We start from the raw sequence: 27,205 nt of genomic DNA, 5'->3' as shown, positions 1-27,205 counted from the left end.
TCCAAGCTTTCTTCTCATTTTCATCCTTTGGAAACCGATAGACAATTTCTTCTCTGTGTCACACCCTTTTTCAGAAGAATAATTCGTTTTACAGCCGTAAACACAACATTTCTTTCCCATGATGGAATCCAAACACAAGAAAAACATGCCATGAAAAACCGGAAGTTAGTTACCGAAGCCAAACAACCGAAATGAAAGCAAAAGAAAAAGAGAAGAAGAAAACTCTGCATACATGATCATACTATTCTGTGAATAAGATAAAAGACTCTGGGTTCGTGGTGATTGATTGAAGTTTTCCCCAGGCCATACTGGGACAAACAATCCCTACTTCGTCCGTTTTACCGTTTTCTTTGAATTTAGACATCAAAGGGGAGAAAACTTTGTTCGCAGTTTGGGGAATCAATTTTAAGGAGTTAGGTCCCTTGACCGACTCTTGCCGTTTTACCGTAGGCCCCCAGTCAGAGAGAGAGCTTGCACTACGAAGTGGCCTGTGGTAAAGTTTGCCATGCCACAAAGTCAATCCCAAATACAATGATCAAAGATATGAAAGCTTCAATGTCCACAAAGTCAATCCCAAATACAACGATTAAAGTTGTACAGATGCTTGACTTCTAGAAGACTACAACACCATTGTTAAGACTTGCAAGTCAAGAACAGCTCTCCTGCTTGGAGGAGAATATCACTTCACTGTTAACTCACTCCATGCCAAGAGTTTTTGCCCTTGCGAATCCCAGAAAACCCAGGTTTGTATAGGATGGGAAAAAAATTCTCAAAAAAACAAATAAACACCCAGACAACTGAAATTTAGTATGTGTATTCAGTGAATGTTGTTCCATATTTGTGCAAAAAATTAAATTATTTACTCACCATCTTGTTGTTGATCACGGTATTAATTTTTTGTGTATTTTGTAGCATTTTTGCACCCATCAGAAAGGTATACCAAGTGTCCTTGAACAGCTTACAAATGTTCCACACCATATCCTAACACTATCTGAGGAACTGAAGACCTAGTACATGCAATGAAGTATGAACAGATGGTGGAGAAAGTTGAAAATCACGCACACAAAAGAAAATATTGTCTCTACATAAAAAATGGAGTTCACTGTGCACAAAAACCTGATGTATTATCACTGACAATAGTCTTGTCTGGAGTGAAAAAGCTCATGGCAGGTGATGTTGAGTCCTGGGCACAGCTTCACACACAGTGGAAATCCACATTTTGGACACCAGTTGGCAGTTTGGTGTTTTGGTGTGTTGTGGCGCTTGAACAGGTCTTCACAGACCTTGCACTTGCAGTAGCTGGTCACTCATATCCACTCCAGCCATGTTGGTGATGTAGTCTTGTACTGCAGCTGGCTTCTGTCTTTCAGGACGGTGTCGTGTTGTCACACTGACCATGGTAGTTGGCAGCATGACTGTTGTCAGCACATGAACTGGCTTTTTGTCCTGCCACTTCAGCACAGCAACATGCCCTGCAACCATACATACACACAAATGATCATGCAGGTCTGACTCTTTCTTCTTCTTCTTGTTTAAATTATTTGTTTGCTTATTCCCTGGTTTATTCTAAATATTTATGTGAATGGAAGCATAATGTGGTAAGTTTTTTTTTTTACATGTAGTCAAAGAAAACCACTTTAGATTTTTTTTTTTTTTTACAATATTACAAACAATAATGACAATATCATCAGTATTAGTACTATTACTGTCATTTCTACAGCACCTTGTTCTACAAATGAACTCCATGTTATTGTAAAACAGAAAATAAGTAAACATATGCATGCAATCACACACACACACACACACACACACACAGTTGTACACCTGAGCATGTGACATTGTTTTCTTTCACACACACACACACACACACATATATATATATCACGGCAGTTTATGCCTTGCACTTTAGTTCCAAGCAGGAGGCATTTACTTATCTGAAGACAAAAAACTGAAGTAACGAAACATCTTCAAGCTCTGGTAACTCCAGACCCAAGGAATAACCCACAGCCGCAGAACAGAAAAACGACTTGCACAGAGTAAAGCCATGCATAGCGCGCTGTAGAATGGGACCAGCTAGATAATACGCTGCCTGCCACTGACCTTGCCACAGGCCACCTGTTGAGAAGGGGCTTGAGAAGAGAAGGAGAGAGGGAATAGTCAGCTACAGTACTGTTAGTTGTGGCATCCCAGCCATGTGTTAGTTCTCACACTCACACAACGGTGCCAGTGTGATGTGTCTGATTTGCATTCACATGAGGGAATCTCTCTCTCTCTCTATATATATATTTTTTTTTACACACACACACACACAAGCAAAACACAACAATACATACATACACATGTATACATATACATAATTATATACACATACATTTATATACATACCAGTACATTATATATCAGTATCAGAATAAGTGCATGATCCTCATAAGACAAATTAACTTTGGTGAAGTATGTGATACATCACAGAGATAAAAAGCATGACAGCAAACCAAACCCAATCATACATCCCCTTCCCACTGTTTAACACACACACGCACGCACGCACACCTTTTATATTTATATCACCCCACGCCTTTCCCGACACACATGACTATATTCCTGTTCATTGTGCAAGCTGAAATTCGCCACTTTTTTTTTTTTTTTTTTTTTAAAGGGAGGGAGAGGTGAGTGTAATTTAAAAAAATTTTTTTTAACAGGTTCCAAAAAGTGACATGCTGAAATATGGAAAACACGAGTGAAAATGAATGACAAAGCACTAATGCACATTTGTACAAAACAAAAACGAACAAAAAAAAGTTAGAGAGAAGGAGCGCTCGTGCGCGCGCGCACACACACACATACACACACACACACAGATGGAGGGCCCGGAGGGAGGGAGAGAGAAAGAGACAGACAGACAGACAGACAGACAGAGAAGAATGTAATATTCACACATTAACACACACAAAAATACATTTGAGGTGCTTGTAGCATGCTTTGTATGCAGAATGCTTGTGACATGCATTTGGAATTATCATTATTATACCATTTACTTTATAAAGAAATAATGTTGTGCGTGTTGCATGCCATAGACATGAAGTGCTTGTAACATGCATATATTTACACACACACACACACGAACAGGAGGCATATGCACATGAAATGACAACGGACCACACACACACACACACACACACAAACACATGCATGCATGCATTATTGTACTCACCAAATGGAGCCATTTTATGATGTTGATTATGTAGTTACTCCACTGACATATCACAATGTTAAAAAAACTCATTGACTACTGGCTCTCTGATAGTCTCAGCACCATACATGTTCCTAACAACTACTTCAGCACATCAGGTATAGACTTCTGAACTCACTGCTGCTCAAAATATAAATGTTTCATCCACCCAGTGCCTGTGTTCCTTGTGATCTATAACCTGTGTTTAAAGCTTTGTTTTAATCTGCTTTAATTCCACCTTCCTCCTGTTACAACCCAACACCCGTCTACACATTATTTCCCAATGTTATATATGGAAATGTGTTATACTGTAACTTACAATAATAAAAAGCTTAATTTTGGAATATTTTTATACCTGCAAGCATATCATACCATATACAAAAAGTTCATAAGGATGCGTATCTTCAGATTAAACAAACTGTTTATTTGCACTCCACCACCACCACCACCTCCAACACGCATGCACGCACGCGCGCGCACACACACACACACACTCACACACACACACACACACACGTGTGCGCTCGCACACATGATGTAAAAAAGCAATTGTTGCTTATTCAATTTACCATCACGAAATAAAATCTTGACTTTACACACGCACATGCGCACACACATACACACACACATACACACACTCTCACACATACACACAAATTTTTGGCTTTTGGCGTGTGGATGAATACAACAGAATATAATACATTTTTATGACATATCTATTCATTTGAAAGATGTACATGAGGGAAAGGACAAATTAAAACATGTAAACAGTATGTGCGTGTGCAGTAGTGGCGCGCGCGTGCGTGCGTGTGTGCGTGCTCTTTGCGTGTGTGTGTGTGTGCTCTGTGTGTGTGTGTGTGTGTGTGTGTGTGTGTGTGTGTGTGTGTGTGTGTGTGTGTGTGTGTGTGAGTGTGTGTGTTTCTGAAGAGGTACAAAATATACAAGTTTACATAGTATTATTTTGATTTTACAATACAGTCATGTCTTATACACTTTGGGGTGTGTGAAGATAGGCCTTTTACAGTTGTTTGAAAACTCTGCAGAACTCAGTGCACAACTTTGTGAGGAAAAATCAGTCCTTGTAATAGAGGTGACACTAGGGTCAGATGCTCAGTAAGGAGGAATGTGAGCTGTTGCTGTTTGTTCTTCAGTTCCTTGATCCTCTTCAACAAGAAGTTGATTGTGGCATGTGTCTCCTCTCCTCCTTGTTCTCCCAGAAGTGCCAGACCTGTCCCCCATCTTCTGATCCAGGGGACACAGTGATGTTCCAGCAGGTGTTGTTTAGGAATTATTTGTATCTGAGGGAACCTCACTCTGAAAAATGACATATACCATCTGATGGATGTTTCAATACCTTCAATGTCATCTTCAGTCACTGGTCTGTGGTGTGAGATTCGCCTATGTACATCAGAATAGTATGCATTCAACTCAGTGAACTTGGCACACACTATCCTGGCGCTGACAGCTAGTTGCAGTGTGTTGTTGTCAGTGACTTCATCTGTCTTGTCCACAACACTCTGACAGATGTTTGTGTACACTGGTTCTTTAAGATACTTGTTGCAGTGGTTTCCATTGAAGGCCCTGGAATTGTAAACTTGTGGGATGATCCTGTTTTCCCTCAGTACAGTGTCCAGATTTGTAGTGATTGGCCCTGAACGGAATGGCAATGGATTCATTGAAGATTCCATTTCATTGACTTCTTCTTGTTTCCTGTACCTTTTTTCGAAGGCCACGGTTATTCTGAAATCTTGCTTTGGCTTTGAGAAGTCTCAAATATTTCTTTCTCTTTTCAAGTGATCTAATTTGCTCTTCACCTTCACCTTCACCTTCACCTCTCCCGTAGTCTGGGTTCAGACCGTTGGGGCACCGCTGCTGACCTGGCCACCACCCCTCTCCACTCTTCACGGTTTTCTGATTTCCTCAGGGCGTCACCGAGCGTCAAGCCTGTCCACCCCCGGATGTTGTCTTCCCATCTCTTCTTCTGCCGTCCTCTCCTTCTGCCTCCTTGTACGGTGCCTTGCAGGAACGTTTTGGCAAGACCAGATGATCGGGAGATGTGTCCATACCACCTAAGTTTGCGTTTTTTCACTATGGACAGAAGGTCTTCGTAGGGTCCAATACTCTGCTTGATTCTGTTCTTCACTTCCGTGTTAGTGATGTGGTCTCTGTAGGAGATGCCAAGTAGTCTACGAAAGCATCTCATCTCGACAGCTTGGATTCTTCTCTCGATGTCTGCAGTCAGGGTCCAAGTCTCGCAGGCGTAGAGCAATATTGATATAACCAGGGAACGCATCAGTCTGATTTTTGAGCTGAGAGCGATGTTTTTGTTGTTCCAGATGGTGTTCAGCTTGTTGAGTGCCGTTGTTGTTTGGGCAATTCTCGAGAGTACTTCTGGTTTAGATCCTTCATCTGACACGATTGCTCCCAGATATTTGAAGCTGTGGACTGTTTTAAGCTTTTCGTCGTTGACTTTGATGTCAATGCTGATGCCGTTGGTGTTGTTAGTCATCAGTTTGGTTTTCTCCGCACTGATTTGCATTCCATACGATGTGGAGGCTTTGTCTAGATGTTTGACCAGGCTTGCCAGTTCTTCTTCTTTTCCAGCCAGTCCATCAATGTCGTCGGCAAAACGTAGGTTTGTGATTGTTCTGCCGCCTATGCTGACTGTTCCTACATGCTCTTCCAGTGCGTCAGTCATTATTCTTTCTAAGAAGATGTTGAAGAGTGTTGGGGAGAGTAGACAGCCTTGTCTCACTCCGACTGTGGTTCTGAACCAGTCCCCGATGCTATTGTTGAGGTAGACGGCGCTGGTGGCTTTGTCATAGAGGTGCTGTATCAGTCTGATCAGGTTGGCGTTGATGTTGTACAGATTCATGGTAGCCCACAAAGCTGCATGCCAGACCATGTCAAATGCCTTCTTAAAATCAATGAAGACGTGGTAGAGGTCTTGTTGGTGTTGATGGTACCTCTCACATAGCAACCTCAAGTTGAAGATTTGTTCAGTTGTGCTCCTTCCTGGTCTGAAACCTGCCTGTTCTTCAGCAATGATGTTTTCTGCTTGTGGTTTCAGTCTGTTAAGCAGGATCTTCAACATGACTTTGCTGGGATGACTAATCAGGCTGATGGTGCGGTAGTTTTGACACTGCTGGAGATTGCCCTTTTTGGGAAGGGTGATGATCAGTGATTGTGTCCACGGTGTGGGCCATTCCCCTGTTTGCCAGATCTTGTTGCAGATTTTCAGTAGCACATCTATCATAACTTCACCCCCTGCTTGGACCAGTTCTGATGGGATGTTGTCCACTCCTGCCGATTTCCCTTTTTTCAGCGATGCTATTGCTGCCTCTATTTCTTCACGGAGTATGGGGTGATTACTGTTATCAGTGGCTGGTGGAACATTCAGTATTGTTGGATCACCTGTGGTCTGTATGTTGTATAGCTCTGAGCAGTATTCTGTCCATCGCTTTAGGATGTCTTGTTCTTCTGTTAGACATTTTCCATCCTTGGTCTGGATGTTGGACATAGTTCTACCTTGCCTTGTGTTGGTAAGTTCTTTCACAACTTGGTAGGCTTTCTTGCTGTTGTTTCTTGTCAGGTTTTCCTCTATGTCCTGGCATTTTCCTTCAATCCAATTCTCCCTTGCCTTCTTCATGCTTCTCTTGATTTCGGTGTTAACTAATTTGCTCTACATGCTGCCAAAATTTTGCAGTGAAGGTGTTACAGCTTATGTCCTCCCTACGAGCCAAAGCTCTTGCTAACTGCTGATCAAGTGCATGGCATTCTTGCTCCAACAGGTCATGATGTTTTTTCACAATACCCAGCAAGATGTGAAGGTATGGTGGTGTGACCTGCTCCAGTTCTATGTCTAAAACTGGTTTCCTGATCACATTGTTGTACAGTCTTGCTGTTGATTTCACTTTTCCTGCCTGTCTGTACTTCTGATAATTGCTCTTGATCCGAGTTACGGTCCTCTGGGTGATGTTTCCATCATTGTATTCAGGTGGTGTTTGGATCTGTGTCTTGGATGATGTACAGTACAGGCATGGGTGAATTGCCTGTGCACCCAACAATCCATACATCTTAGTTAAAAAGTCATAATCCCCAAACAGAAACAAGCGAGTTTGCTTGCCTCTCCATTGCATGGTCTGGAGTTCTTTGATTTGGTCTTTGTAGGGATCCAACAGCCTCCTCAAATTTTCTGGGGTGTCTTTGCATTCTGCTGTGCTGAAGACACAAGTGTTGTATCTTGAGTTGGTATTGGTAAGGTTTGCGACCTGAAGCATAAGTTTAAATGACCCACCACCATGATCTCCACCAATCTTAACCCAGATTTCACTCTCAGGTATACTCCCATCATGCCATGTTAGACGGCCCTGACTGTCATAAGCATCTAGCAATTTGTTGACAAAAGCTGGGACATCCTTAATGCCTGCAGATGGAGTTGGAAGTAGTTCCATCTGCCCCTCATTATCATTCCATATCTCTAGGGTTCTCATCTGGCCTTCTACTTCTGCACATTGTGCTTTAATTTGTTCTTTTTTCTCTTTCCTTTCACTGGCAAAATTAATCCCAAGTCTTCTGAGTAAACATTTACCTTGCCTGTATTTTGTCAAGCTGATGCTAAGCCCTGCATGGATAGCAGCACCTTCCTTTGCTGATATGGTTACTGGAGCACAGTTGGCTTCTTGAGAACCAGTTTCTTGCGGGCTTTGTTTGCTGTCTTTAGTTCTGTGCCCTGCTGCTTGGCCGCGTCTTCTTCAGTATTTCCAGACACATTCATCTGGATTGCATTCATGAATTTTGCACGTTTCTTTCTGAGTGGGGTCTGGGCTTGCGCTGATGCTTTCCGCGGTTTGATAATTTTTTTTTTCAAAACAATAGGTTGCCCACCAGTTTTGCATGTGACAGTCATTTTGTCACTGGATTGTGACATCTCAATGCAAACAAGTTTAGTCAAATATTTTTTTTCTTGCTGGGTCAAAGGTGCCGTCAACTGACTCAGGGGCCTTAGAATTTGCTGTTTGAAAGGAGACATTGCTTTATCGATGCCTGCTGAAACTGTCTGCACTGATGCTGTCCTTGGATCTTTTTCTGGGGTTGACGTGGACGCAGCAGGGACACAGAAGGAAATATCATTATCCAGTTGAGTGTCTGACTGGCACTGTTGTTGTTTGGGAACACCAGATTTCTTTACCTTTTTTTCTGGTCTTCCACCCCTAATCCGTTGTCGAAAGCGATCACATATTGGACACTGGCTTTCTGTTAGATTTGGATCAAACTGACACCATAAACGAGAAGCTTCATCAATTTGTGCCAGTGCAGTGGCTATTGATCCTGAAGTATTTGTGCGTTTGTGCAGTATGTTCAACCGCACGGTACAACACACACACACTGGTTTTTTTAGTGCACCCCCTCCCTGTCCTCCAAAACATTCAGACTGTAGAATCTGTTGATATCAGAAGCAATACTTAGACATATTGTTGATGGCTTCTTTTTATCTTTCTGAAGCCTCTTGGACCTTTTCCCACAAAGTCTATACAAAGAATTTAAATGTTGTATATGCTTTGGGAGAGAGTGATCACTTTGCTCCATATTTGATTTCAATGTCTAGATAAAACAACACTCACAAACAGTAAGAAAGGAGATGCAGAAAAGAGCGGAAAGAAAAGACAGATAAAAGACTGACTACTACTAATACTTCACTCTTGTTGACTGGTGATCTTGCTGTTACTGCTACTGTCACTGTTGCTTCTGCTTTGTTAGTGTTTTGAGCTGTACTGAGCAGTAGTTGTATCAATTTTGCTTATGATCTTGTAACTTGAGTGCAAAACCAGCACAACCAAACATAACCAGCATAATACAAAATTCACTTTTCTTGACTTTCACTCATAATATACGCATATCTATATATGAAATTCTACACTGAATGTGTTAATGAGAGGTACATATATGTGTGCAGTGTAGACACTCAATGGCCCATCAATCAAACACACACACACACACACACACACTTGAGCTAATCAACACTGCTATGAAAAGTACTACGTGTATACAACTTTGACTACCGCTTCTACTACCACCACAATTGCAACTACACCTAATGCTGCTGCTATTACTGTTGCTATGTTTCTTAACTCTTTTTATTTTTCTAAATATCAAATGTGACTTTCTTCTGTGACGCTGCTAACTAGAATGATTATACTCTACACATAAGTCACCACCAGTTCACTGCAATGACTCAGCTTCCTGGCACAGTGCCAGTGTGTAGCATCTATCTGACCTGCCTCACGAAGACCTTAAATCGTCAGTTATTGAGTTATTATAATTAAGTCTCTCACATACGCGTTTCAGACACCAGCTTTTGTCAGGCGAAAGACAACACCTGGAGCCAGAATCGTCCCTATTTTTTTTCCACAAAAAAACTGATGCACACTTTTTATAGATCCACAAACACAGGCAATCCAACGCATGACCGCACAGCCAAAAGACTGCAATAGTCAGGGAAAGTTGTGACCTAGATACAGTGCGCCGCGTGCAGTGCGCTCTGTGGCTGAACGGGTAAGGCAGGAGGCCATGTGCATGATATAAAGAAGCCAGGACTAAATGTGCGATTTCGGAAGAGGGTGAACTGCCGTGATATATATATATATATATATATAATACATACACACTCACCATTTTCAGTCCAATCACTGGTAAAAACACCAGCAAAGTCGTCGATTTCCTCAGTGATTTCGTTGTCAGTGTCGGTCAGCTGGCACATGGTCAGGACTCGCTTTCCTCTCCACTGTAAACACCCTCTTCAGCGGCCTAATCTATTTCTAGTTCATCGGGATATGGTTCAAAATCACTGTCCGACGAATCAACATTATCTCCTTCAACATTGGAGCCTTCAGTTTGGATCATTTCAACGCTGTGTTGCGTTTGACCTCTCCTACCGTATCAAACACTTTGACACGATGCCATCTTGTCAAACAACTTGCAGAGATGACCGAGGGTATGCTTCATTGTTGTCTGCTAATGAGCATGTCACTGCACACACGCAGTGTGTGTGTGAATGAAAAGTTGGCCGGAGATAACTTAAGAATCAGTTCTGCTTTTGAGTTTCGTATCTGACACGTCACTCCAACAGCACGACTTTTCAAAATCCAAATCCGCTTTTGCGGACACTGGCATCCAACGCTTTGTCTTATGACATCCGCACATGCGGACAATGGCAGCAAGTGAGTTAAAACATGAACAGTCAACATAGCTCAACTTCTTGGAGAGACTATAACTCTATGTTAAAACATGAGCACTCAAGACAGCCTGACTTTTTGGAGAAGACTATAAATCCTCTGTCCAAACATGTGCAGTCAAAATATCTTGACTTCTTGAAGAACAACCATAACTCCTTTCTTAAAAAATGCTTAGTCAAGATTCTTTTTGAAGAAGACTATAACTCCACTGTTAAAACAAGCGCAGTCAATACAGTTCACCTATGGACTCATCCCCTCAGACAATTTGACCGAAAGGGCATAGGTCAACTTTACTCCAGCTAACCTTCTTGGAGAAGACTACAACTCTGCTGTTAAAAACATGAGCAGTCGGGATAGCTCACCGTTTTGAAGACTTTAACCACACTGTTGAAATATAAGCAGTCAGGATAGCTCACCGTTTTGAAGACTTTAACCACACTGTTGAAATATAAGCAGTAAGGATAGCTCACCGTTTTGAAGACTTTAACCACACTGTTGAAATATAAGCAGTCGGGATAGCTCACCGTTTTGAAGACTTTAACCACACTGTTGAAATATAAGCAGTCAGGATAGCTCACCGTTTTGAGGAAGACTTTAACCACACTGTTGAAATATAAGCAGTCAGGATAGCTCACCTTTTTGAGGAAGACTTTAACCACACTGTTGAAATATAAGCAGTCAGGATAGCTCACCTTTTTGAGGAAGACTTTAACCACACTGTTGAAATATAAGCAGTCAGGATAGCTCACCTTTTTGAGGAAGACTTTAACCACACTGTTGAAATATAAGCAGTCAGGATAGCTCACCTTTTTGAGGAAGACTTTAACCACACTGTTGAAATATAAGCAGTCAGGATAGCTCACCTTTTTGAGGAAGACTTTAACCACACTGTTGAAATATAAGCAGTCAGGATAGCTCACCTTTTTGAGGAAGACTTTAACCACACTGTTGAAATATAAGCAGTCAGGATAGTTCACCTTTTTGAGGAAGACTTTAACCACACTGTTGAAATATAAGCAGTCAGGATAGCTCACCTTCCTGGAGAAGCTGCTTTTCTTACTGCCTGAGCCTTCAACGTCAGAGGTCACTGCTTCATATAGGTGTTGCACACTGGACATCTTCCCTTTGCTCCCAATCACAGAGTTCTCTGACAGAAACAGGAGAGTGTCTCGGAATCTGTATGTGTAACCTCCTGAAGACACCGACGTCTCAATGTTGCTGAAGGCTTTGGTCATTTTTGATTCCCACGCCTCAACTGCACATTAGTAAAAATAAAATACATACATATAGATATATTTTTTTTATAACAAAATAAACCAAACAAACCAAAACACAAATATAATTCATTTCATTAGTGTTAATCACAGATGGACAGGCTAATGAACAAAATGGATTTTTTTTTTGTTTTTTTTTTTTTTGGATTAAGCAAATGAGCTACTTGAACATTAGAATGACATTTAGAAGATCAAATCATTTTTTTCCCACCTCCATCCTCTCTAAACATCTGAAACACTTCCAAGTTGAAGAATAGATGTCTTCATGATCAAAAGGTGTGCTTTAGTGACTGTGTTATATAAGTATGTTCTTATATTATAAACTGTGCTGCATGCTCATTACCTGCCAGACTGTTTTGTTCTACATGCATGTGCATTACCATTGCTTATTTGCTATTTGATTTCAATGAACGGTTTCAACTTTTCAGCTTGTCTTTTTTTTCTTTTTTTTTTTTCATCTTACAAAAGGACAAAGTAAAGTATCTGTTAAAGTTTTCCAAGGAGGCGTCACTGCATTCAGACAAATCCAGATATGCTGTACCACATCTGCTAGGTGCATGCCTGACCAGCAGCAATAACCCAACAGGCTTTGTCCAGCATTGAATGCAAAAATATTACTATCAGAGTGGATTTCTTCAAAAGATTTTTTGCCAGAGGACAAAACTTCTGTTTTCAGTGCGCCAAGTGCATGCTGCACACGGGACCTCAGTTTATCATTTCATTCGAACTCACTCAGTGTGATATTTTCCAGTTATATAAATAAATAAAATGTTGGGAGGAAGGGTGAGACCTGGAATTCAAGTTTGGACCTTCACAGACATTGTATTGGCAGGTTAAGTGTCTTTATCATTCTGCTACTTTCCTCTCAAAAAATCTGACCCTGACGAGCACACAGATACCTAGGGGGAAGCACTCACTGACAGTGGGCTGACTGTTGTCCAGTTGAAGCTGCATGGGGAAGCAGGCCTGCAGCCTGAAGATGACCGTCTCCTCATCAAAGCCCTCCACTACAGGCCTCTCCGTCACACGCTCTAGGCTTTTCTCCTCCACCGAGTAGTGGCAGAAGGCCACCAAAGACTGCTTTTGTGGTGCCTTCATCTGAATGTGGCAGACCACAAACAGGGGGCCCGACACTGCCACCTTTAACGTCAACATATTTTCAATAATGATAACAATAATATTGATGACGATAATAATAGTATTACTTAAAACCATCACCATAATAATCATAAGAATAATAATGTGGGTTTATATAATGCCTACCCTGTGGCTCTAAACATATTTTAAACAATACATGTTAAAGGCAATTTAAAAACAGTGTAATTTTACAGTTCACTGACACCCCTCTCCCAACAAGGTTCAATTTCAACTAAGTACAACCCTTTGTGTCCAGGATGTTGTTTTTTTCTCTCTTTTTGTCACTGTTCTTGTTCTATTTTTCTGTATGTGAATAGGGTTATTGTTGTTGTTTCATGTGTGTGTTTGTTTTTCCTCTATGTTATCTCATGCACTATTTTTTTCATATCTTAAAACAAAGCAACAACAACAACAATGTTCTATTTCAACTAAGTACAACCTTTGGAGTGTCCATCTGACCTGCACTTCTGGTGGCAGAGTGTCCAGGTACTCTTCTGGACTCGACTTCTTCAAGGCCTTGGTGACCACAACAACACCAACGATGTCCATGCCTAGGGTGACAGAAATCAGCTATGTTTAGACTGATATATGACGCAAATCATAATCACAAACAAAAGCATGTTCAAATACAATGTGTGCATGTACGTACATACCACGCACACATATGCACACAAACGCACACTGCTATCAAAGGTGGACATGCATTTCACATCTGCACATACTTATAGAGAAAAACAAACATTCCTTTCATATCTGTCTTTCAGTAATTCACACTCACAGTATCTGCAGTATTACAAATCACATCAACAGCAAATTAACACATAAATAATCAACTATTTTCTTCTTAAATTCAATACTGTTTTTTTATCCTTTTCTTTTTTATGATAGCAACACTCTTCTTGTTAGTATAAAATTGCATGGCAAACATATTTGTCATGTACGGCTAATTCAGTAACTCACTAACTGTGATGCAGTTAAAATAAACTTCACAAAAATGACAGCTGCGAAGCAATAGATAATGTATCAACAGATATATATATAAGCATGCATCAGTACCTTGCAATCAGTAACTATGCATAAGATTAAGAACTATTGACTGACCTCCAGAAAGATGGTCCTGGCATGCTGTCAGGTTATCCTTGAGGTCTTTGCAACATATCTGACTGTTAGCATCACTGCTGGGGTCTACCCAGACATTTAGCACATTGACATGTCCTCTCCAGACTCGGCCAATCAAAAATCCACAGACTCCGCATTCTGTCCACTTTGTCCTTTCCAGAGACTGAAAGCACAGGAAACATAATTATCCTTACCTGAGGATGGTTCAATGTTTATGTACAGAAGCTACTTCCCACTAATTAATAAACCAACAGTGAGGCAAAACATTCATAAATTCTGTCAGTTTACAATAAAGAGAATGTCATAGATAATATATTTTTACTCTATTTGAGTCAAACACTTATTTGTCATTTTTGTTTACCTTAGACAATCCACTGGCATAGAAAACTGGAATGGCATCTGTACAACTAACATAATCTGCCTCCAACTCCTGTACTAGTCCTAAGAATCAAGAACAATAAAAACAAATCTGAGATTATCTTCCATACTGGGAACTGGGATATATATCCCAACCCACCATGCTGTCTATACTCAAAAGGATGTAACTATAACAACACCAAAAATAATAATCAGTAACTGAGTAGTATTCTGTATGATCTGTTGCTGACAAGCAGTGTTTCAGCAATATCTTTAGACCAGTAAGATTTCACAACAAATGCTTTCTAGCTGAACCATAAACTATTAACTTATTAAGAATACTTTGTAAGGATATTACATGTTTGTGGTTTTAAAATACATAAATATATTTTCAAAGGGAACACTTCAACATGTGGTGCATCATGAACACACATTCCATGATATTACTCTGCAAATGTAGAGATCATGCATCCTAGCTGATGAGGCATTTAAAATATATTTATGGCATGATTTAGATTTACTGTTTTAAACAGACGAAACTACCATAACACTTTACGCTTTCTTTAAAATCCAGTGTGGCAGTGTTGAACATGTTTGCACAACTTTGCATGTTTATCCACACACTCAGTCAAACACCCTTTATTTCTCTAACACACAGTGATACAATGTCTTCAATCTTCTGGTCATGCCATCTTGTTTAGACCTTCAAGTGACTTGGGCATGCACAGCACTTAGAGAGATAGAGAGTGGAGAGAGAGTGAGGGATATACCACGGATCTTTATTTCACAGTATTTAGACAGGACCTCTCCAGCTAGCAAAGCGCTCCATGGGAATCATCCAAACCTGCATAGCTCTAGCCCGTCTACAGTTACTTTGATCTGCGGTCTCTACTTAGAGGTTTCAGGTTAGGGTGCTATGATCCCTCTTGAGATATACCAAGGTGGGGGCCTCAGCAACTGATGCTGCCGGGGATGTCCACACTTGAGTTGAACAGTTCTTGGGAAAAAGATAGACATGTACAATATTAACATGTGGGGCTCTTATTTGTCTGTACAGTTTTGATTCAGCGCCAACTATTATTTGGTACTGTAGTGGTACTACTTTGAACAGTTCGATTTTGTTCCTTGTTTTGTCAAAAATTTTCACTTTCAGTCAATTTCTCACGAAACTGCGTGCGAAAACATTGTGCTCCGCACCACGTCTACAACTTTGCAATGGGGTCAAAATTTGTTCCAAACCACAACAGAAAATTTAATCAAATTATCGGGAACGGGCCCCATGAAAAGACCTAGTACCTACACAATAGTGCTATGGTCTAGTCAGCCCTGTGTATAATTCCAGAATTCCATCTGGATCTACTCCACAGTCTGTCTTGTGTTTATCCTTTTATCTATTCCTCGTCTGCTGAAGTGTTTCGACGACAGTACTTCACCGTACAGTGCCGGTAAAACGTTCTCTTGAGTCAACAAGGCGATAAACCATTCCACCAAAGTTCAACATGATTTTAGCCAATTGCTTCTTTTAATATTAACGGATTTTTTTTTTTTAATATAACAAACACGCGATACAAACAGCGCAGTATTTCATTACCTCCTTCAAGTCTGACGCCAGCGAAATTTCGTCCGCCATATCGCTGCTCTCTTTTTCCGGTAGTTAAATGGAACAGAGAGTGCTTCCCCCTAGTACTTTTACTTTTTGTTTCTTTTGGCTTCTTCTTGGGTTGTTTCTTGAGCTGTTCCAGCACTAGACATCCCTCAGGTCAAGACAGCCCGCTTGCAGGGTAGATATACACACCTAGTGATAATTCGCCCTCCATATTTCGCTTTTGAAACATTCTATTGTCGCCTATTCGCCCTTTCCCCTCCATTCTATGTTAAAATTTAACACAAACAACCAGGTAGCCAGGGTCTCTCAGTACCTGATCAGCACGTTGGGTCTGTGTGAACTCGGTATAGTCTGGTGTTGTGCTCTGCCAGCAGGTCAGTTTCCGCTCCCAGAGGACTGACAAGATGGCGATTGCTACCTTCTACATGGTGGTCTCCCCTCGCCCAGCCCCCATACACTCACACACACACACACACACACACACACACACACACACACACACACACCCGGCCCTGGTTCCTGGATTGAGAGGCAGCTTGATCGGCACTCCCCCCTACCAAAAGTTCCCCGGGCCAATAAATCTGCTCCCCTTTCTTGATTGCTATGCTGTGTGTGTGTGTGTGTGTGTGTGTGTGTGTGTGTGTGTGTGTGTGTACACATGTACATATTTCTGATATATGTGTGTGAAAGTGTGTGGGGGGTCAAAGGGTCTGTGTGTCCATATGTGTCCATGTGTGTGTGTGTGTGTGTGTGTGTGTGTGTGTGTGTGTGTTTGACTGTGTATGCTTGCACATGCTTTGTTTTTATGTATGTATGTGAGATAGATAGACAGATATACCTTATACATATCCACCTCCAATTTGAAAAAAAAAGAAGAAAAAAACTCCCAATAAACAATATCTTGAATAATAACAATTCAGTTTGTCATTTGTGATCATTTTGCTTTAGATAAAGCAGTGCAAATCATGAGATGATAGAATGTCTGCGTATGATGTTGATGAGTCATTGATCAAAGAACCAGTTATGTGAGAGCAAGATGTTACTCCATGATGCAGAGGTGTCTTGTTTCAGTAGCATTTTGTTATCACTCCCAGCCCAGCGAGTGCTGTGTGGTGAGACTTAAGTAAGAGAAATGGGCTCCCGCAAAGAGTAAAGTACCCAGTTAACACCCACCCTAAATTTTAGAGTGAAATTTGTGCAAAATGGAGGTGGATGCTTTCAAGGTAGCTTACAGTACTTCCCACAGTGAGTGAAGCATTCAGTGTTGTAGTAGTTGTTGCTCATATCCAATCTCACACCGACACTCCTGAATAAAGATTTTGTTGATTTTTTTTTAAAACAGTATTGGTTTAATCATGGTACTGCTGGTGATGCGTTGCCTAGGTTCTTTCTCTTTCTTCTCTCGCATTGACTAACTGATGCAGGAAGACATATTCACTTCTTTCCCTCTCTTTACTGCTCTGAAGCATGGCCAGATCTGATCACACAATCAGACTGTGTTCATAACATCATTTTCCAAGTGCTCACGTTATAAGACATCTAATCACAGGTGAATCATGCATGTGTAATTCTCCTTCCACACAATGCAACTTCCTGGTCATGCATTCACCAGCGCGCACACACACACACACACACACACACACACACACTCACACAGAGTATCAACATTGGCACATGAAGTTATTAGTGTTCGTGTATAAGCACATGCTACACACACTGTCACATAATATTACAGACACATACAATGCCCTCCCATCATTCCCATACACCTCTCATTGTGTGACAGTCTATATACACATCAGATTGTGTGACTTTCTGTATACATCTCATATTGTATGATAATCTAATTGAACCTGATATTATGTGACAATCTACATACACCTCACATTGTGTGACAATCTGCATACACCTCACATTGAGTGACATTCTGCATACACCTCACATTGTGTGACATTCTGCATGCACCTCACATTGTGTGACAATCTGCATACACCTCACATTGTGTGACAATCTGCATACACCTCACATTGAGTGACATTCTGCATGCACCTCACATTGTGTGACAATCTGCATACACCTCACATTGTGTGACAATCTGCATACACCTCACATTGAGTGACATTCTACATACACCTCACATTCTGTGTACATTTACAAAACATCTCACATTGTGGATAATCTACATACACCTCACACTGTGTGACAGTTCACATACACCTCATATTGTGTGTACAATTTACATTCACCTCACATTGTGTGATAATCTACATTCATCTCACACTGTGTGACAATCTGCATACACTTCTCACCGTGTGACAATCTAAACCTTTATTTAAAACATAAAATTCTGCTGATGGGAATCAATGTAGGAAGTAAAACTTTACAGGAAAACTTACATATCTTGAGCATGTCAGCATCATCATCATCATCACACACACACACACACACACACACACACACACACACACACACTTATATTACAATCCCTAAATGTGAAGAAGAATAAATTACCCAAGCTTCCAGGTTATTATTATCCACCTGTGCACCAATACTACCACAAAAATCAGTGACGCACTATATATTCAAGAAGGAATAGAGTACAGTGTATGCTCTCCACCAGCACCTAACACTACTCCAGATTTTCATTCATGCACGGCATGTGTTAAGTTCAGTGATCACCTTACTCTACGTATCGTCTCTGTATATTTACTGAGAGGCCCTAACGAAGTAAATACAGAATGGCTACATAATATTCAGGATAATGAAAAATGGTTGATTGAGGGAGATTTTAACGCCCATTCTCCTTTTTGGGACAAAGATTGTGTATCAGTTACTTGTAACCGCTTTGTAGAAAATATTGTTGATTCCTCCTTGAGCCTTTTAAATGATGGCAACGTTACCAGAATCCCTGATATTGTCACTCACAGGGCATCTGCTATAGATCTGTCCTTCATATCTCCTACATTGTATCCAGAATGTAAATGGACGACATATAAAGATACATTGGGAAGTGATCACTTACCGATCATCATGACTTTTAATGAAACTCAAAGACCTTCAGAATTTAAAAAAGACAAAGTTCCAAGATATAACTATAAAGATGCTACCTGGGAGAAATTCGAAAGTATGCTTGCTAGCTATAACACAGAGTTCACAAACACCGCGGATGTAGATACATTATATTCCTTCTTCACTGACACCATTTTACAAGCTGCCGACATATCAATTCCAAAATACAATTCACTTAAATCAAGCAAGCATTCAAGAAATATCTGGTGGACACCAGCCTGTGAAGCAGCAGTAGATAATAAAAAATCTAAATTTATAACTTATTTGAACAACAAATCACCAGAGAATCTTATTGAAAAGAAAAAGGTAAACCATCATAGCAACATGGTCATTGCACAGGCAAAAAGACAATATTGGTCTTCCTTCTGTAATAGGGAGATTTTTTATCATAAAGATGCTATAAAGGTATGGAAAAAAATTAATGAAATGAAAGAAGGTATAAATTCGCCATCTTGTCCTATTAAGATAAAAGACAAAGATTTTCCATCCAATGTAGAGAAGGCAGAAACACTTGTAGAAATGTTCTCGTAGTCTATACGATTGGAAGGTCTCTCACTTAAAAACAGAAAACACAGAACCAAAGAAGAGAGCAAAGGTGATTATACAGATCCAAGTCCTGATAACAGTCAGTACTTCAATGCTCCACTCACACTCAACAAGGTTAAAGAAGCATTAGAATCCCTCCCTAAAAAGAAAACATCTGTAGGACTTGATGCAGTCTCAAATGAGATGCTGAGACATTAACCAGAAAATTTTGTTGTTTTATTGTTTGAGATTTTTCAAAAGTGCTGGATTGATGGTTTAATGCCAGCACAATGGAAAGTCTATTGTGATACCAGTTCATAAAAAAGGAAAATGCAAAACAGATAAGAGCAGCTACAGGCCAATTGCACTAACATCACATACTGGTAAACTAATGGAAAGAATAATTTTGAAAAGGCTGATGTACTATTGTCATAAAAATAAGATTATCCCAATTAACCAAGCGGGCTTTCAGAGAAGTAGATTTCCAATTGATAATTTGGTAAAACTTACAACACATGTAAAACAACAATTCGCAAGAAGGAAAAACGTTCTTGCAACTTTGATGTGAAGAAAGCCTATGATCAAGTTTGGCATGCAAAGTTACTCTTTAAACTGAAATCTGTTGGCTTTTCAGGACATCTCTATGATTATATCAAAGATTTCCTGAGTGAAAGAAGTATACAGGTACAGGTCGGGAATACGTACTCAAATCCTAAAACTCTTCACATGGGATTACCCCAAGGTTCTGTTATTGCCCATGTTCTATTTAATATCTTGTTGAACGACTTACCCAAACACTTATTAAAAGATGCGATCCTAGTGCAATACGCAGATGATATATGTATGTGGATGAACGTAACTATGAAACAGAATACATCCAAAAGGGCTTTAAATTATATCAAGAAAATATACCAAAGAGAAATAGATAAATTAAATAGATATACTGCTGATAATGGTCTTACATTATCATCAGAAAAAACACACATTATGCTTTTTAACAATGGTACAAACCCAGAAGAGTTACCAACATTTAAGATTGAAAATGAGACAATTCAGTATAAAGATACTGTTAAGTTTTTAGGATTGATACTTACTTCAAAACTAACTTGGAATAGTCATATTGAATATATAATAACAAAAGCAAGAAAATCTTTAAACTTACTCAAAATTGTGAGTAAACAGTACTGGGGACAAGATACAGCAATTTTGAAACATTTATGATCATCACTTATTCGATCCAAACTATCCTATGGACAAGAAGTCTTTTTCAATGCTCCAAAATATTTGCTAAAGAAACTTCAAAGCATAGACTGTAAGGCATATAGACTTGCCCTTGGTGTACCTTTCCATGCATCAACCCTCGGAACATACAAAGAAATAGGAGTACTACCTTTAGATGAATACCGCAACCTCGCATGTGCTAAATACGTATTGAGAAGCTCAACAACTGAAAATTTATGCACCATATGAGTGCAATGGCTTACACATATGGGTATTTGTAATACTCTCTCTTCCACTGAGTCTTGTATAACAAGGGAAAACTTCGCGATAGGCTGCCCGTGAGCGAGGATCGCCACCCGCGCAGTGCTGTAGAGCTAGAGACCAACGTCCAGCCTACGTCGTCAAGTGACCGACGTCCAGCCTACGTCGTTGGGTGCGCGACCTCCCAGCATCCACGGCAGCCCTGTGTATACATAGAGGCTACATTGTACGTTGCAAACAAACAACTCCAACCGAACAAACTTGACCTTAAGGGTGTAGACGCCAATAGGTCGTTAAACTCCAATAGACCGTTTCGGCGCTTTTCGTAATACTCGTTCAGCTTCAGCGATGCCATCATGGATACCTCTAACACCAACTTCAACCGTGCTCAACTCCATTCGCAGGATCCGATGGACTCTGTGCGTAGCGATTCAACCGTGGAAAATGTGTCTGTGCACGAGACAGCGGCACCCGCAGATACTGGATTAAACCAAAGACAACTTCAGGCTATCTCCAATGTTGTGTGGAGGCAAATGTCTCAATTCATGTCGCAACAGTCGAGAATGCAGGCCCCAGGCTCGGTGCTTACCCACGTGGGGCGTGCCACAGTGTCCACATCCACAGCTTCAGCCAATCTGGCCCAGTCTGTGGATGTGAGTTTGGCTCCCTGCACCACCGCGGCATCTGCTCTCATGCCTCTGCCGCTGGGTGGGCATAGCCATATATCAATGTCTTCGTCAGTATATGTGACAGGCCAGGCGACCACTTCACTTGCTTTGCTGCTAACACAGCTACGACGAGCCAGCACTTACTGCCGGGCCAACCGCCGATCACAAGTGCTATGCCATTGTCCACTGTCAACACAGTGGGTACACTCCCTCCTGTCTCAGCCACATTCTCATACCCCTCCACATCTTGGGGTTATGCGGGTGTGATGAGTCATGCTGACAACGCAGCCAGCCAGCCTGCCTCCTCGTGTGGTCGTTACACGGGAATGGCGTCCACCCACCATTTCCTCCCTTCCCAAATCTCTGACGGGTCCAATAGCCGAGTGGTTAAAGCGCTGGACTTTCAATCTGAGGGTCCCGGGTTCGAATCTCGGTGCACCTGGTGGGTAAGAGGTGGAGATTTTTCCGATCTCTCAGGTCAACATATGTGCAGACCTGCTAGTGCCTGAACCCCCTTCGTGTGTATGCGCACGCAGAAGATCAAATACGCACGTTAAAGATCCTGTAATCCATGTCAGCGTTCGGTGGGTTATGGAAACAAGAATATACCCAGCATGCACACCCCCGAAAACGGAGTATGGCTGCCTACATGGCGGGGTAATTAAAAACGGTCATACACGTAAAATGTTACATGTCTGTCTGAGTGTGTATGCGTGTGCGTCTGAAATGTGATTGAATGACACAGGAAACGAATGATGAGCGCCCAGTGGCAGCCGTCAGTCGGCTCTACCCAGGTAGGCAGCCTGTGGTGCAAATGTCCCCGTGTATGTAAAGCGCTTAGAGCTTGGTCTCTGACCGAGGATAGGCGCTATATAAGTATCCATATCAATCAATCAATCAATCAAATCTCACCCGCCCCAGTTTTGACCACGGCAGTACACACACGGGCCGATGGGTCAACACCGCTCTCATCCATTCTGGAAGATCTGACGGACGACGAGAGCACATCTGGAAACCACGACCCTTTTGCCGACATCCCAGCACTGCGTGGTTTCCAGCTTAGTGGGGCGCGTGTGACCATCAGCAAGGCACGGCAAGGCAGGGTACCTTCTGAGCAAGCCCAGCAACTCTGGACACACGCCAGGGGCTGGTCTCAGGTGGGAACTGGAGGGGTGTGCGCGCCAATAAAATTGTGTCGTCGTACACATCACACGACCAAGCTGCCACCTTCGGGTCACAGTCCCGTGACACTGTGTTCTCTCTCAGCGACACTTCTGCCAGACGGGATGACCACCTCGCTGCGCTACAAACCTGGCTTGGTGCTGCCTCTCATGCCCTGTGTGTTGCCCTCACCAAACTGAATGAGGTGACAGTGGACATGTCTGCCAGCCCTACCACTGACTTCTTCCATTCACAGGCAGCCACTCCCCAGGACCTCAAGCAACGACTGTGTGAGGATGTGGCAACACCTCTGGGCCATGTCCTGCGCGTGCTGGTTGCAGAGAGCTCCACCATCTGCAGAGATCGTCATCAGCTGTGCCTGGACACTGTCGCCGACCAGCAGGGTAGGGCTGCCATCGACCGGATCCAGCCTTCTGGCACCTCTCTGTTTGATGGTGATATCAGTAGCGTTGTGCAGGCCATCAGACAACGACGGGATGTGGGGGAAGCCTTCAGACCTGTGCCTACACGTCCCCACCAAAGACAGCGCGACTAGTGCGTGTACACGCAAATAGACAACTGCACAGCTGTGGCGTACCTGGCAAAGGAGGGGGGGGACCAAGTCTCTCACTCTCTCCCGACTGGCTTGCCGTGTTCTGTTGTGGTGTCGGCGCAACAGGATCACTTTAATCCCGGTGTATGTGAAGGGAATGGCCAATTCCATATACCTCTCACGCGACAAAGACACGCAGTGGCACCTGTCTCCTTGTGTGGTCCAGAAAATCTTTCACCGATTTGGCCAGCCCCACATCGACCTCTTTGCGTCCAGAGAGACGGCACAGCTTCGCCGATACATGTCCCTACAATGGGGGGACACCCAGGCGTACGCGGTGGATGCCCTCACCCAGCCCTGGACCTTTTCCCTGCTCTACGCCTTCCCACCTCCCACTCTGGTGCTGACAGTGGTGAACAAGTTGAGGGAAACTCACTCCAGGATGCTACTGATAGCCCCCTGCTGGAGCGACACCCCTTGGACGCCGATGATGATGGAGCTACAATACGACACGCCGCACAGGATCCCGATGTCGTCGGATCTCCTGATCAACACAGCAACAGGCCGGCCAGTCAAGAACCTGGAAGCTCTCAGGCTGACAGTATGGCCCATATGCGGTCAGCCATAGGGCTTCAGCTTCCCTTGGCCACCTTTGAGGTGCTCGAGGGCAGTTGGCGAGGGAGTACCCGTCGACAATACCAAGCTGTGTGGCGTGAGTGGCAGCGGTTCTGTGCCGACCAGTCGACACAGCTACCGTTTCTGCAGAAACGATGCTACAGTACCTACAGTACCTGTTTGATAAGGGACTGTCATGGAGGACCCTTAACGTGCATCGTTCAGCGATTTCTTCCATTTTAGAAGCACACAAACCTGTACCTATGGGGAAGCATCCCCTTGTGTGTAGGTTCATCAAAGGTGTTTTTAATAAAAGACTTCTGTACAAGTTGTGCCCACCTGGGATATTGGGACTGTATTGTTGTATTTGTCCCAGTGGCACCCTGCACAGCATCTACCCTTGGACAAACTGACTTACAAGATCGTGTTCATGCTTGCTGCTTACACAGTTAAAAGAGTGAGTGATCTCCTTCTGTTTTCGATGGATAGCGCTCTGTGTCATGTCAGTTCTAGGTGTGTGGTATTGCAAGCGGCTTTCGGTTCTAAGACGGACAGACCATCTCACAGATCTCCACCGGTCAAGCTCAAAGTGTGTGAGAATGAAAACTTGTGTCCCGTCACCTATGTGTCGGAATACGTGCGCCGGACAGCGGATCAATGACAGGGCTCACAACTCATTGTTTCCCCCTTCACCTTCAAACCCGTGAAACTAGCAACGGTCAGAAGATGGATCACTAACATTCTGCACGAGGCCGGGGTGACCGCACCACCAGGGTCAACACGTGCCACAACCGCCAGCTGTGCTGTGCTACACGACATTCCACTGCAGGCCATCATGAACAGCGCTGATTGCTCACGCCGTGACACACCCTTCAGACATTACGTCAGGATCCTCCCACAGGAGACTGTGACGCGTGTGGAATCCAAGATGATTCAGGACGCTGTTATCCCCACCGACTGACAGTCTGTTGAGTACTTTCCTTTCGTTCGTTCTCTTGTGTACGTTTCGTTTGGTTGGTATTGCTTGTGCATGTACTTACAGCATGTGTTTACACATGTCCTTCTTCTGCTATCCATCCATGTTTGTTACATTTTTACATAGCTCTGTATTTCTATATCTCATGTTCAGTTCTATCCTCTTCTCCCACTTACTGAACCCATGTGACGGTCAAACAGTCACCCATATGTGTAAGCCATTGCACTCATATGGTGCAGAAATTAAAAAAAATTAAAGTGTAACAACATAAAATTATAATTTCTGCACTATTGTGCAATGGCTTACACAATGATGGTCGCATGGTTTCATCTTATGTAATTATGTTCCTTTTCTGTCTCGCATTACAAAAGCGCCGAAACATACAATGTAGCCTCTATATATACACAGGGCTGCCGTGCATGCTGGGAGGTCGCGCACCCAACGACGTAGGCTGGACGTCGGTCACTTGACGACGTAGGCTGGACGTTGGTCTCTAGCCCTACAGCACTGCGCGGGCGGCGATCCTTGCTCGCGGGCAGCCTATCGCGAAGTTTTCCCTTGTTATACAAGACTCGGTGGAAGAGAGAGTATTGCAAATACCCATATGTGTAAGCCATTGCACAATAGTGCAGAAATTATAATTTTATGTCGTTACACTTTAAAATTTTTCAATTATACATCAGAGGAAGTAAAAATTACATCCGACAACAACTTCCCCAAAAGAGCTAAAACCATATCTTATTTCACACCCATTGGCACATTTGTGTCTAACCTGTTCGAAAAGTCTGAAATTAATTCAAATGACATAGACACACAGAAGACCGTAAGTCCACACCCCATCTGGGAGATGAATAAAGCACAATTTGATGTTAATCATACTGACATTAAAAAGAATGAAAATCCGAATATCATGGCAACGGAAGTCCGAGAACACCTTCAAAATAGATACTGTGATCATCTACAGAGCTACATGGACGGCTCACTATTAGACAATGGCCAAGCAGGTTCAGCTTTCGTTATACCAGAACTGAAAACGGAAAGATCATACTATATTGGTAAAAATCGTTCAATATTCACTGCTGAACTTATTGCTGTTCTTATGGCTCTAAATCATATTCTTGATCTTCCAATTTGCCTTCTATAAGTCTTGTTTTGCGTTGATTCCAAATCTGTATTATGTGCTTTAAACTCTTCAAATTGTAAGAACAAATCCAAAATCATGATAGAAATCAGCCACATTTTACATCTTTTAAGCTTAAAAGGTACACATATTACGTTTTGCTGGGTGCCTTCACATCTAGGTATTCTCTACAATGAATAGGCTGACAGAGCTGCAAGAAAAGGTGCAAAAAACGAACAGGGAACCATAGAACTTTATGTGCCTCTGTCTGTACAAGAGGGTTATCGAATACAAGAAAAAACAACGTGGAACAAAGTCAGAGAATAATAGCAGGAAAACGGCAAAGCTTTAAATCATAGTGTAATTAATATTCAACAAACGGGAACTATCAATCAGTCAAATACATACAGTAATTTAATAAGATTAAGGCAGATTCCATTAGCAAACAGGATAAAACTGAACGCTTTTATAACTAAGTTCAGCAAAGATGTCAGATGTATATGTGGAGAACATATTTCTAGCAACCATGTAATATTCGAATGTCAGAAACTAAAATGTTTTTTTGTCAGACTTTACCAAAAGTTCTTTTGAATGTGTTATTAACAATTCCAATATGTTATTTGTTATTGCAGAAGGTTTGCTGCGTAGTCCTACAGGACATAAAATTTTGTTATAGTTGTTATAGTTGTTTGAGATTGGCGTTTATAACGCTTCCATTTTCCCTAGCATTGTCTCTCCCTATTCACCCTCCACACATACACTTTTACCCCACCCCCTCCCACAACCCATACCCCCACGTTTTTTGTTTTTTTTTCTCCCTCGTCTAATATCACTTCAAGTGGAAAGACGTTAAACTGAAGACAACACACACACACACACACACACACACACACACACACCACAAACATACACACACGTACACACACACACACACACACACACACAGTCACTTAAAATGAAATTTGATGAATGACAGTATTTCCAAGTCACTCATCCTCTCCCATTCCCTATTCTTGTCTGAAGTTTCAGCATCATAAACAACCATCATAAATGGAAAAAAGTGAGAATGTCTGAATTTG

General features: G+C 42.0%; 1 protein-coding gene across 1 annotated transcript in view; it reads right to left on the bottom strand.

Moving 5' to 3' along the window:
- The window catches only part of LOC143283905 (ufm1-specific protease 2-like), a 40,198-nt gene extending 24,205 nt beyond the window's left edge, over nucleotides 1–15,993 (bottom strand). The window contains exons 1-5 of the mRNA XM_076590318.1: nucleotides 15,943–15,993; nucleotides 13,977–14,157; nucleotides 13,335–13,426; nucleotides 12,656–12,878; nucleotides 11,499–11,719 (exon numbers count right to left, since the gene is read on the bottom strand). Coding sequence (XP_076446433.1) covers nucleotides 11,499–11,719; nucleotides 12,656–12,878; nucleotides 13,335–13,426; nucleotides 13,977–14,157; nucleotides 15,943–15,981 — 756 coding nt within the window. The 5' untranslated portion in view covers nucleotides 15,982–15,993. The remainder of the gene's footprint in view (nucleotides 1–11,498; nucleotides 11,720–12,655; nucleotides 12,879–13,334; nucleotides 13,427–13,976; nucleotides 14,158–15,942) is intronic.
- Nucleotides 15,994–27,205: the final 11,212 nt, after the last annotated feature.

The sequence above is a fragment of the Babylonia areolata genome, chromosome 7 (genome assembly GCF_041734735.1).
Source record: "Babylonia areolata isolate BAREFJ2019XMU chromosome 7, ASM4173473v1, whole genome shotgun sequence".
Lineage (NCBI taxonomy): Eukaryota > Metazoa > Mollusca > Gastropoda > Neogastropoda > Buccinidae > Babylonia > Babylonia areolata.
The sequence above is the reverse complement of the archived record's forward strand: the minus strand, read 5'-3'. Positions and strand labels throughout refer to the sequence as shown.